Source organism: Athene noctua, chromosome 2, assembly GCF_965140245.1.
Source record: "Athene noctua chromosome 2, bAthNoc1.hap1.1, whole genome shotgun sequence".
NCBI classification, from domain to species: Eukaryota; Metazoa; Chordata; class Aves; order Strigiformes; family Strigidae; genus Athene; species Athene noctua.
In genome coordinates this window covers 106,738,705-106,752,108 of record NC_134038.1, presented here as the reverse complement: position 1 = coordinate 106,752,108, position 13,404 = coordinate 106,738,705, and the positions used below count along the sequence as shown (strand labels likewise).

The following is a 13,404-nucleotide window of genomic DNA, read 5'->3' as shown; positions in this document are numbered from 1 at the left end:
GCCATGAAAGGGCATATGACTCTGCCACACTGAGCAGCCAACAGGTGCTACTGATTTCTGATTTTCACCTGGAATAGCCAATAGATGATGATGTTTTCTGTTCTTTCAGACCAATTTTTATTTTTCCAGATTGCTTTCCTGTTCTTTCAGTTAGAACAGCAGTTACTCTGATTCTTACTTTCTCAGGATGTTTTTCCCTTTCTCCACACTATTTTTCATCTTTTCAAACCACGTTGCTAATACAGTTCATTGTTTGGTGCACTTGGTGATCTCAGGCTGTCTTCCGTTTCTAGGTACACAGCTATGTTTCAATGATTCCAGCTACACTTTTCAAGGATGCTTCTGGTTCACAGACCTAATTGTCAGGCTGGCAGGTGTTTTACCAATTATTAGGAGTAGCATAAAGGACACACCCAGCATAAAGATGAACCAATAACCAAAATGTATTTGATACAAAAGGGTCAGTACATGGGTGAGCACTGGGGGTACAAACAAGTCAGATTATACATAATCAACATCAATCCCACTGACCCCAACAACACCACCGCACGACCAACAATGGGTGGAATAAATGGTGAAATGCAGTCTCCCATAGAAGGGACAGGAGACAATCAAGTCAAATACATAAGACCAAGGAAGCCACATACTGAATCTCTACACAGCCCATGTTTACAAAAGCCAGACCTAACCAGAGCCCAGTTCCAGGGAGGCAGGAGGTCCTTCCCTAACAGGGAACTCTGCACAGTGCATCCACCTCACAGACAGACACTGCCCCTGCCTGCAAGTGGTCCCAGCTTTTATCCCTAAGTGGGACACCTGACCTTTGGTTACTTAATGCAGACACCTGGGGCTCATTTACCCAATGGCTCTCCCTGCAAGGCTGCACCCTGGAGGGAAGCCTAAAGGCAAACTCACCCCCCCTTTGTGAAGGGCTGTGGGAATCACCCATACATCAACCTTAATTTGAGGCTTGGGGTTGAAACCCCAGCATTTCAGCAGGAAATTTCTTCTCTTCAGTAATTTTCCTTTTCTAATGAGGTCCCTTTTGTGGCTACTCATATCACTTGGCCACTTCCTCTAAGACATTTGATGGTGAATGGAATAGCATGTTAAATGGTTGGTGAAGGAAGTCCAAATCAACAGATATGTAAGTGACTAGCAGTGTGCTGCTGTTCCTTTGATTTTTGTGACAGAGGAGAGAAGCTAAATCAGCTAGTTAAGTGTCCCCAGAAATGTAGATATAGACCTGAAAACTTTAGTGTTGCAAAATTCCTTCCCCCTCCTCAAAACATAACAGAAAAGTGTAGGTTACCTGTGTAACTACTTTGCAAATGTATTTTCTGTTTTCCTGGGAATGGTGCTTCTGAAGTGCAGAATGTTTATTTTTCACATCAACACAGGAATGAGGTATTAACTTAAAATGGCAGTGTTGTCAACCACTACTCAAACAGGAAAAGGAAAAAATTTCACAAAGTTATAAGCCTACTCTGAATATAAGCATTCATTTTGCTTAGCTTTAAGCAGTGCAAGTGTAGATTCCCTCAGCATTCATCAAGCATGAGACTTCTGGATGGGGAGTCTGGTTTAGCTTATTGCATTTCAGGAAAAAATAAATAAGGCTGGTTTTATTATAAAGATGTCATTTGTGTATCAAATATATAGCATGGGCTTGTGAGGATTTTAAAAAATACCTATTGAATTTCCTCTTCAAGGAACTCTGAAACTATGTTCTGAAAACTTGGCACATCTCTGCCCATGTGAAATTAAAGTTATCCATTTCTTTCTACATTTTTGTGATTATTTCAGTAAAAATCACTAGTCAGTCAAAGTGCTTCAGCTTCTATTCCTAAAGCAGTATTTTCCCAGAGTCTAGGGCCAGTATCAAACAAACAAACAAAACCCAAACATGACCAAAACCTACTATTTAATGGAAAATTCAAGGACAATACACCCACTTCTCTAAAAACCAACTATCCAGTTCATACCTAAAATGCTATACTCTACAAGACAGGCCATTAAACATCGAGAAACTTGCTTTGAGAAAAGATTTCTAGTATGCACCTCAGTAAGCTAAGAAAAGTTATTGTGCACCAAAACTTTTCAACCAAGTAACCTGCATATTTTAAATATCAGATATATATATAATATAAATATTATATATATATTAAATTAGAGCTAGCTTTCACTCTATTGACAAAGAGTGTCAGCAGAGACAACTTTTGTTCGGTACCTTTAGTTTGCTTCTTTAGTACAAGTACTGAGTGCAAATGCATCCAGTTTTATACCAAAGAAACGCTTTCTACTTGCTATGAGGACATCAGTCTAATTGTAGTTTGTCTAGAAGAACAACAGCTGCTCTTTCACGCTTGTCTTAGCCAACCTAAGAGACTGCTTTCACTCAAAAAATAAACCCCCCGTCCCAATTCCAGCCCACCTTTCCAACACCTGCTTCGGTTAGAACTGATTACGTGGTCAGCGAGTCAGTTGGCCACTGATCTCTCTGGGAAAAATATTAAAAAGAATTGTTGCCAAACAGTTACAAACTCTGCTGCTGCCATGTCACAACCCTTCGCTTTTTCTTCCTCACCATGGTCTCTCTTGCTACCCTCCATCTTATCCACCTGCCTTAGCTTTTAAGCTACTCTGTGCTTCCTACTATACTTCTTGCACAACAATTCAGGGGAGGTGGAACAAAAAAAAACCACCACCACCAAAAAATCCCCAGAAAGACAGCAGTCCCCCATTTCCCTCCCTGATGTTCCACCACTCCTGGGTGTTTGCAGTGACAGACTAGGAGACAGGTACTGATGTATTTGGAGGTTTAGGTGCCAAACTAGTAAGTGCCTACTGACCACATTCAAGATGATTTTTCAGGGCGAAAACCATGACATTTCATTTTCACTCAATTCTTTAAAAAGAAAAATAATAAGGAAATCTTTACATTCTTAGAATCAGGCCAGCTTATCTCCTAAAAGACTCTAGTCTTCAAGGCATTTCCACACCAAAATTTCTCAATAGAATGACTGTTAATTAATTAACTATATGTGTTTTTAACATTCACTAAAGAAAATCAGTTTCCCAATCTTAGTTTGAAGTATTTGAACCCTTAAGCTCTTATTCTTGGGGGGCCACAAAAGATATTACCACAGGAAAACCGGACAGTATAAAAACTAACTACAGAGCTCAGGGCAGGGGTGGTGGGGGCAGTAACAAAGGCATGGGGGTGCCCCACATAGGGTTCTCCAGAATATTCCTGGTGAGGGATAAAGCAATTGGAAAGTAACTAAAAGCAAGCAGAGACCTGACGTGCACTCTGTGGAGGTCCCCAGAACACACCAAAAAGCATGTGGAGGCTCCCAGGTTTCAGTAAGACATTTGGAGGTCCCCTGACTACATATTAAGTGCTGGAAGTACAAAGGAGGTAAGACACAGTCATTGCCCAAACCCAATGCTATTTCTAATCCTAAAACAGCCGTAGTGGTAAGTTCTGCTATGCATCATGACCTTCAGAATACCTTTCGGTGTGCTTCAGGCATATCTGGGAGCTGTCTCAAGTGCACCAGAAGCGTATCAGGGGCTTTCTGTGCTCCCCACTGGTCTCTGAGTGCTTCTGAGTTGAACCATGGCCTTTTGAGTGACATTTTGTGCACACCAGGCTCTGCCAAATGCCTTCTGGTATGCCCACAGAGTCTCCATCAGTCTTGCCTTGCACCTAAGGGCCCCTAGAGAGTTTTTGATGGGTCCCAGGCCTCAGAGCCTATCCCTAAACTGAATCTTTACCATTACTCTTACCATAAGCCACCCAGTTGTCTAGGAACACCTGCTGATGGCCCTGCACCACGGGCCTCTAAGTGCCTTTTAATGTGTCCCAAAAGAAGCCAAGAGCCATTTGAAGTGCACCAGGGGCATCTCACTACATTTCTTTTCTTCCCAGCGGTCAGGAATGCCTTTTCATGCACTTGATATATTGTGCAAATCTAGCACCTTCACACACCTTCTGGTCAGTCCACAGGGCCTCCATGTGTCTTTCATTGCACTTAAGGGCCCCTGCAGTGCTCTTGGTGTGCCCCCAGGGTACTTCTGAATGCCTATACATAAACCAAATTCCAGCCCAACGCCTAAACCTACACCCACACCCAGTGGTCTACGAGAGCCTTCTGCTGTGCAGCATGGCTTTCCAAGAGCCTTTTGGTGTGCCCCAGCACTGTTTAAAAGTTCACTGGGTCATCTGATTATCTTTTTGTGTTCCCTCTGTTGCTATGTATCAAACTACATGGACTGGTAATGACTGCTTTCAGCTTTGCCGTTTATAACTTTGTTTTCCTTTGCCTGACAGAGCTGTGATAAAAGCACTGGCCTTGAGACTGGTCAGGTATTTGGGCCCTGCATCACTGCTGTCTCAGTCTGAGCAACAGAAATGTTGATTGTATCATAAGAGAATAGTTTAGATATGGTTAAATAAAATCATTCTTTTTAGAGAACAATCTTCCAATACCCAACAAACACTTCAGATTTTCAACATTTACAAAACTAAACAGTGTCCAAAAAGGGGCATGAATTCTAACAGAAGAAGAAAGCTTCTACTGAGCACCTAAACTAAATTGTTCAACAATTTCAAATGAAAAACACTTAAGAGCTCGTTCTGTTCAGAAAAGCAGAGTTTATTTTAAACAGCAGCACATACATACAACATTATACAACATTTTCAAAATATACATATTTGAAAACAAGAGACTGCAGTTCATTAAACCACAGCAAGTTGGTTATCGTTACATTTAGATTTGCAACCAGGTGGAGTTACTGCATCACAGTCTTACTGTGAGTTGGACGCTCTTAGGCTTCACTGGTATAATTGTGCAATATACTATAACTGCTAGTAGCTCATGAAAAAAACCCCACACAACTTGTCAATTCACTATTACTATCAGCTGGAGGCTTCAGCTACCTGACTAGGTATTTTAAATAGAGAAATGTTATTTAAAACAAGTGTGGCATATCATGAACTTCAGGGAAACACTTTATACACATAATATACAAATTTGAGAGGTTGTGAATTAAGTTTCCTGAACCAGGACTAATTCCAACAGAAGCAACACTGCAGCATTTTGGTAAAGGAGGAAGCCAACTTCTCCTAAAACCTTTTCCTTTGATGACTTTAATCTTTGTTCTGCATCTAAAAGTTGCTTACATTTCTGTATGTTTAAAAATCCCACTGCATTACCCTTTCTTTGCTTGTGTTTCACCACAGTTGAAGAGGCATCAGAATATGCTACATATAAATATCCTAACCCATCCACCATTTATTAATTCACTACAGAAATATTTTCTACATAGATCTATCTTCTTAAAATATAATTTAAATATAAATTTTTAATATGAAACCAGAACAAATCATTAGAAGATTCAGCTTGCCAGTAGTTTTCAATGCACTAGAACTGTTAATGAAGCTGCTCAAATTATGGTAAATAACTTTGTTTTTTCATTGCGGTGGGGGTGGGGGGTTGGGGGGGAACAAAATGTGCAAACAGGTTAAGAATAAATGGTGATCACTTCACGTCCACTGCCTCTGACCAGAAGAACTCTATCGAGACCCTCTGTCAGAACTTCCAAAAATTCCATGTCTGAAATATCATTAAGTCAAGGAATTTATTCAGAAAAGAAACAAGATAGCCACAAATCTCTCAAGAAGTCTGATGTATAATGCAAAAATCAAGTTCAACAATTTTATCAAGGAATTTTCCTGTGTCACCCTTTATTGTGCCATTACATAATCCACCTGTTTGCTCAAGTGCAAGCAAGGCCTAATTTTGGGGAAATTTCTAGTTCTGCCCTACCCATCTACAGAAGAGATAAAAATAGGTATTTTTACAATAAGTTCAAAATTGAGGAGTGCTTTATATCAATTCAATAAAAACCACACCACTAGCAACATTTCTTAAAACACTGTGGAATAAAAGTTGTTTATGTAAAGGAAACTTATACTTAACATGGTTACTAATGGTTATCCTGACAAGTAGACAATGGCACAACCACAAAGATCAAACCATATTTCAAGAAATATGAAAGCAATATAGTAGAGGATACAGTTTTCATCACCTTTTCTGTTTTTAGGAGGTCCAGGCATATTCAGGAGAACTAGCTGAGCATGCTGTGATTTATTAAGCACTACTCCGTTGAGCTTCACAGCAGTGTGCATTCTTCTCACATTTGACTGATTCCTAGCATGCAAACAAACATTTTTAAGTATTGCCACAATACCTATGTACTCGAATTATTGTGTTTGAATTTATAAATTTAATCTATATGTACATAGAATAAGCTATTTTCATGGATGCCAGCATTTGAACACATTGAAAATAAATTTTAGAAAATGCAAAACCTAGTTTAGAAGATATTTTTTCTTTAAAGAGAACATTTAACACTGAAATTCAAGCAACTCTTAACTAAGCAGATCAAAATGCACAAATATTTCAATTGTCTGTTACCTTTTACAAAGATGAAGCAAAAACTTATTTCAATAGAAATTAAGTTTAATCAAAACCACTGAGAATCCAGTTTATGGAATTATATTGGATTTGTACAAGAAATTCCGAACAAAGGAATTAAAGGAATGCAATAGAAAGATTACATTATTTATGTTGTATAGTACAAGATTTCCCTCATGCTCCTTTGGAAACATTACAAGATTACTATAAGCCTGGTGAAGAAAATTCAGAAACAGCATAGAATTTACTTTAAAATCTACTTGTTTCTCATGTCATAAGAGTAATGAACTGAAATTGGGCCTCTCCCCTTACATTATCAATATTAACTAACGCTTTACTTGTTGTGTCCACAAATATAATCGTCATAAGATTTGTATGCAAGAAGGAAAAACTGCTGGGACTTCAGAGATTTCCTTATTTTAGCATCTACCTTGGATGATTTAGTTGTTCTTCAGAACAAAACAAAAGAACAGTTTCCTTGTCATACCTGAGAAACTGCCATCTCTGTAAAACTAGCCAAGACTGGAAATGAGTCATATGCTACACTGCAACAGAAATACCCAGATCCTACCCAAGGTCATTTATCTAAGAGATCCACTGCCCAAAAGCAGATTCTTTACAAGTGAAGTGAGTCACTTCAAAGGGAACCTCAGAAACACAGGGTGATAGCACATCTCAAGAATGGAGATACTGGTATGCTACACATAGGTATGATACATTGATGGTATAATACACATTATCACTCTATCCCGTGCCATTTTCTTAGCACTGTAAGTAGTCATCTCACAGTAAAAGCACAGCTATACTCTGCTCACATACTGTCCTGTGACAGTGAGAGGACTGGCAGGTTAGTAGCAGCAGGAACAAGACATCCTCTGAAGCATCTGATCAAGTTTGGAGTCCTTTGAATTCCACCAACAGCAATCAAAGTTACAGCACAAACCCCAACACTGTTTCAGCTCAAGTAAACAGTAGAAACTAATGAGATCTCTTTTCCCAAAAGAAAAACATTTAGGAGGCCAAAATTTATAAAAGGAAACATACAACTTTGTTCTACTACCAGAGGTCATTTCAGGGGACTACACCAACACTCCTAGATTCTTTCAGCAACATGAGGCCATCCTCAGATTATATAAATGTGTGGAGTTGAGAACAGCAGCCAGATACAGGTTCATTCAAACACAGGGGACCAAGAAAGATGGAGAATGCTGGAAGCATATGTACTTGTGTTCTACTAAGTCCTGTTTACTATGAAGGGAAAAGCCATTAACAGGATCCTATTAGAAGTAGCATGACTCATGTCTTGTATTTTCATCCTTGATTTTGCAGGGGAAATTAGAAAAAAGGCATTTGGCCTGAAGTTTAGTGGCCAGTGGAGATCAGTCCCATCAGTTTCAATTGATTCTCTTCGCCCCACCCATCCCATTTTCCCCACTAAGACAATAACATTTCTAAAACTGAGTTTATCAGTTCCTCCCGAGGGCTTTTCTGTCACAGTAGCCATTTGTCCTAAGAACTAACTGCACAGAAAACATATATGGAACAAAAGAATACTTGAAGCTCAGTTTTTCAGAGCAGCAGCAACTTGAGAAGATCAAAGAACAACTCTGAAAGGAAGGCAAGAGTGTATAACTGAAGAAGTATATAAATACTGAAGTAGAAATATTGTTGAACTGAAGATAGAAGACAGGGGAAATAGGGAAGGTGCAAGTGTATGATGGAGCGGGCAAGAATTCAGCACTGAAAAAAAGGCTCAAATTGACTAAAGGTATATTGTGTACAATGTGAACTGAGGCTGACTAACTTCATTGAGCCTTCAAGCACTGCAGAACTGAAATCATACGTGTTACACAAAGCAAACTAAGTTTTCATAAGAAGCTCAATTTGGGTTTTGTATGCTGTCACACCCAGTGTGTATCTGAACTTATGTTATTTCTACACGTATATGGGTTGGTAGAAGGGAGGCAAGAACTGTTATTTGATGAAATGTGAAAGTTCCCTTTGTGAAAAAATTCGTTCTTATTGTCCAATTAGTTATATCATAATGGGGTCTATTTTTCCAGAACAAAAATATATTCACTTTTTAAGGTAGTTAATTAGGAAACTAAGTATTACACTGGTGCAGGAGTACTGTCAAGTGTTATATTCTTACAGAAACTAAAATACATGTTCTGTGACTTGAATGTAAAGTTAATAATATTTAGAAGAAAACATTAACAAGTCACAATGAAAAATATTTTTCAGGGATAAATACTAAATCACAGTACATAAAACAAGGTACGAAAGAATACAAGCACTGCTAATCATGACTGACAAAACACACATACAATGTACATGACCACAAGAACGAGGGAACACATCCTACATTGCTTAAGTGAAATTAAATTTAGACTTACAGATTTTCCCATTCTCTACATGGAAGGAGAGCAAAAGCACAGAAAAAAAAAAAGTTATGCCATCAGATACATTTTAAAATTAAAAAATATTAATATACTATACAGGCACATCAAGTTTGAACTATGATTTCCACCCCCAACCACATATAGTAGTTTTAAAATAATAATATATGAAGTCTGCATCTCGCACAATTCTGAACTAGTAATAGGAAATATTTCCAAGATATTAACAAAAAAACCCCAACCAACTAAGAGTTAGAGCATAATGTAGCCCAGAACAAAAACAGCGCTTTAGAGCAAGATGATGTTTGGAATTTGCAGAAGGCAAACTGTTTCTAATGTGCTCAGAGCAAATCCACAAAACAACTTAGGATTTAGAAGTTCCACTGAGAATTGACACCATAAACTCTACAGTCTGCAAGTCCTACAATAAAGATATTTTTTCTTTAGATATTAAAATTTCCCCTGACATTCCCACTTTTGCTTTGAGCATGTGCAAAAGATAGTCTAGGCCATGCTTATAACTGCATTCTTCCAGAACTCAAAAGATGCGTGCGTGTGCTTGAATCACACAAGCAAGCAAACAAGCTGTTGTCTTTCTGTCATTGGTTTTGTGTCTACTACATAAGAGCTACTGCCTGTGTCAATGCTGATCTCTTTAGTAACTTGTATCTAAGAAAAAGACATTAAGGAATATTTCAACAGGAAATACTTAATATAAGATGACATACATATAGGCACAAATTTTATATTGCTTTAATTTACAGGATAACGGCCAAATGTCCATTTGGGGGTAAAAACAAAAAACCCCTCAACGGCTCCATCCAAAAAACAAAACATAAGCTAAATGTCTTGAAAGAATCTATCTGCTTCTTTAGTACTCCCTCCACCCCAACAAAACACAATAAGTGAGATGTGGAAATGACATAAGAACAAGACAGAACAAGAATGTTGTGAACAACTCTCTACAGTCATTGTTATTCCACCCAAGTCCACGCTAGCTTCATAAGGATAGCATTTAAGTGAAGTGCATGGAAAGATCATGTTTGTACTCAACAAATAAACCAAAATCTCTTAGAAACCAGATCATGGAATAACAAAAAAATCTAAGAAAAACACCCACACACTAAAATATACACAATCAAATACAAAACACCAAATACCACATGTATACTTACGGCTTCATGTTGAAAATATCTTTGAAGCCAGATACATTTGAATCTTTGGTTTTATGCTTTTCAGCTACAAACTTTTCTTTAGTCCAGGTCATTTGCACTTTTTCGGGCAGAGCAGCAGCCACGCTTGCTTTGACCGCTGGAGCCGAGTGTGAGGCAGTGTTTCTGTCATGGATTAGCTGAGCCTGGCCACAAAACAAACAATCACCCCAAGATTCAGCAAAAAGAGCATTTACAGATTACATGTTACTAAAATTCTGAAAAGGAATTTCACAGGAGTAGAGCAAAGGAAGATACAGAAAAATGCACCTTACTTTGTGAACAAAGACTATTTTGACTTCAGCATGAAAGGAAAGTGCTTGTAAAAATGTAGTTATTTGTTTATATTTGCAGGATTACATCTGGGCTGGGATGTTATTTTTGTAATGAACTAAAATGAGGTTGAATACAGCCTGAGGGTACTTTATTAATACCAGGGGGGTTTGCCAGTGCTCTCATTGTGTATCAGTTACATTGTTACTGTCTCAGATACTGTGTTAAAACACTGTTCATGTCCCATGCTTTTGGTTGAACTACCAGTATGACCCATGATCCCAGTAACCCAACATTGGACTGGCTGAATTGAAGGCTAGCTATATTCCATTAGATTTTTTTATGCTTTCAAGTGCATATTACATAACAAAAGCCAATAAGTCTAACCATGACAGGGCCTTCTCTTCCCTTATAATAGCAGAAACTCAAATCACAACTTTAAGAACACAAGATTGTTGTCCCCACATGCACCTGCACTTCTGTGTTCTCTACTTCCCATTCCCCTTGCTCCTCTTGAGGAAAGAAGGAAGAAATATTTAAGACATGTTATTTTCTTACTTTTCCTTATAATACTTTGTCCATAGGCTTCTGTATTTCCATCAGAAGCAACACAAATACAAGTACCTCAGACTTTTAAAATCATAAATGAATTTGTCTGGGGGGATGATGTTTTTTGTGTTTTGGGATGTTCTGTTTTGGGGGAGAATGTTTTTTTTTTTTTCGTGTAGGGTTTTTTGTGGGTTTTGATTGGGTTTGGGAGGTGGAGGTTTTTGTTTGTTTTTAAAATCTTTAGCAGTTCGAAGTCTCTTCAGAGACTTGTTAAATCATGTTGAAGCTCCTGTTCCATTTGAGAACCTCAATTATTCACGTTAGTGATGGTAATGTCCCTCCATATATGTGATAATTCAGAAGAATCAACTTCATTCAGGTCACAGTCAAAAGCATGAATAAAATCAAAGCAGATGAGAAAACTACTTTCTATCTCTGAACAACAATTCCTCTAAATGGTTCACAAACTGTAATTGCAGTTGTCTTTAAATACCTAAGAGCCTCTGTACTTTTCCTAAATGATTTTCCTAGTCCCTGTCCTTGAGGATTCCCAAACACTAGAGTTCAGTTCTGAGGTTCATATAAATATCTATTTGTTTGACAGTCTTCATATCTCCCCAGAAGATTAAATCATGAGTCAAGACTACAAATCAGAAGTCACTGTGAATACAGTTCTATCATGAGAATGGAAAAAAGCTGGCAAATACATGTAGATAGTATACAGCAGTATCCAGTGAACTAAAATTTCAAACTAACAACTGTAAGATGAGATCTGTACAACTATGCCTCAGTGGAAGAAAGTTTGCCATTTTTAGAAAGATAGTGAGGTCAACAGAAACTCTTGACCTATAGCACACTTTTCTAAAAATGCAAAGACAATGAAAACACATTTTTGTTGGTGCTATTTTGATACTAAATTTATTACACAGAATACAACACGTTCTTTTCATACTTCATGAAGAAAGGGAAACACAAAGGTACACAGCATTTCTACAAACTAGGCTACACATCTTTAGATACGAGTAACACTTCAAGTGCACACTAAAACCCTTGATTACATCAAGTTCATTTCCTTTCAAACTTACCTGGCAGAAAGTAGTAATGACATTTATGGGCTAATAATGGCTTGTCAATAAGCAGAAATCCCCTTAAAAAGCCCTAATATATCTATACGGTCTCTGAGAAGCTTCAGTACTGCAATATAGGAACTATAAAGAAGGGCAGTATTTTGTGAAGGCATGAAATATGCTTATTAATGAAACACCCACTGTTAAGACTTTATAAGACATGGAAGGCAGAGAAATATCTTTGCTTCTGGGTCTTAAGAAAAACAGGCCCTCAGAAACATAAGTGTTTCTTTTATGGAGAATAAGTGTGAGAAAAATAGGATGTAGTTCATGTCACAGAAGCATCATCTAGAGAAAAAAATATTGGGTAAGGTAATTAATTTAGAAAAACAGTAAAATTAAAATTTATGAAGAACTGTTCCGTAACAATTAATGATCAAGTTCATATGTAGTTCAGTTTGCAATAGTGGCACTTCAAGTGTCACAATGGGAAAATACATCTAACCAGTACTATGTCCAACTACCTCCTCCTCCCGACAATCATTAGTCAGCAGGGCCTGCACATCTTGGCCAGTGGACTGTGGACTGGAGTAGGTTTTTCTTCTGACTGAGCCTCGAGACTCATCAGAGATGCTCTGAATCTGGGACAAAAAGGTTACTAATGACAAAAATACAGTCTACAGAAAAAAAGAAGATGATCATATTATTCAAAGTAAGAACTGTCTTAAATAGATGAGATTTGGTATCGTAGCTTGTTATAAACTTGGTTTGTTTTCATGAACACGTCATTTGTTTATATATACACCATAGGGCTCCTTTTGAAACGTTTACTAGTTAATTATGAAATCTCTTTACAAAAATTTGTGAAAACACAAAGTGAATTGAATCCTTTAGTCGATATGGGAACATCAAATATTCACCTTTTTGTGAGGATCACATCTCTTCATATATGATGATTCAGATGAATTGATTTTATTCAATAACAACCAAAAGTATGAAAAGAAATTCATGTAGATGAGAAAGCTGCTTTCTGACTCTAAACACTGGTTTATTTCCCAGTGAGTCACAAACTATAATTGTACTCCTCCTCTACACGCATCCACATTTCTGCCAACCTTACCTAGCAGCAGTGAGCTGCACAACAGCACTTGCATTGTGCAACCCAACCCAAAGTAGCGGTAGGATGGATGACTGACTTCTCACAGCTCCAACAATATCACTGCCTGGCCCAACAGTCATTAGTCAGAACTAGACATAGAAGGAAGCCAACCACCACCAGGAAGGGCAGCAAGGAAGTGAACAAGTGAGAGTGAACAACAAAGTGAACATTTTCTTTTGTCTTTGCAGGGCTATTGTCAAGATCAAATAAATAAATAAATGCTTAGCAGTTGAAACCAAGTCTGCAGATCTTACGCTTTTC

The 13,404-nt window shown here is 37.9% G+C and overlaps 1 protein-coding gene across 5 annotated transcripts in view; it reads right to left on the bottom strand.

The window, feature by feature from the left end:
- Positions 1-4,640: 4,640 nt before the first annotated feature.
- Positions 4,641-13,404, bottom strand: part of LOC141957794 (solute carrier family 12 member 7-like) — a 66,016-nt gene continuing 57,252 nt past the window's right edge. For 2 of the 5 annotated variants that reach the window (XM_074899822.1, XM_074899826.1), the window contains exons 22-26: positions 12,509-12,625; positions 10,060-10,241; positions 8,882-8,896; positions 6,085-6,218; positions 4,641-5,621 (exon numbers count right to left, since the gene is read on the bottom strand). In XM_074899822.1, coding sequence (XP_074755923.1) covers positions 5,530-5,621; positions 6,085-6,218; positions 8,882-8,896; positions 10,060-10,241; positions 12,509-12,625 — 540 coding nt within the window. In that variant the 3' untranslated portion in view covers positions 4,641-5,529. The remainder of the gene's footprint in view (positions 5,622-6,084; positions 6,219-8,881; positions 8,897-10,059; positions 10,242-12,508; positions 12,626-13,404) is intronic. The other 3 variants (XM_074899823.1, XM_074899827.1, XM_074899828.1) reach the window with 3 other exon arrangements.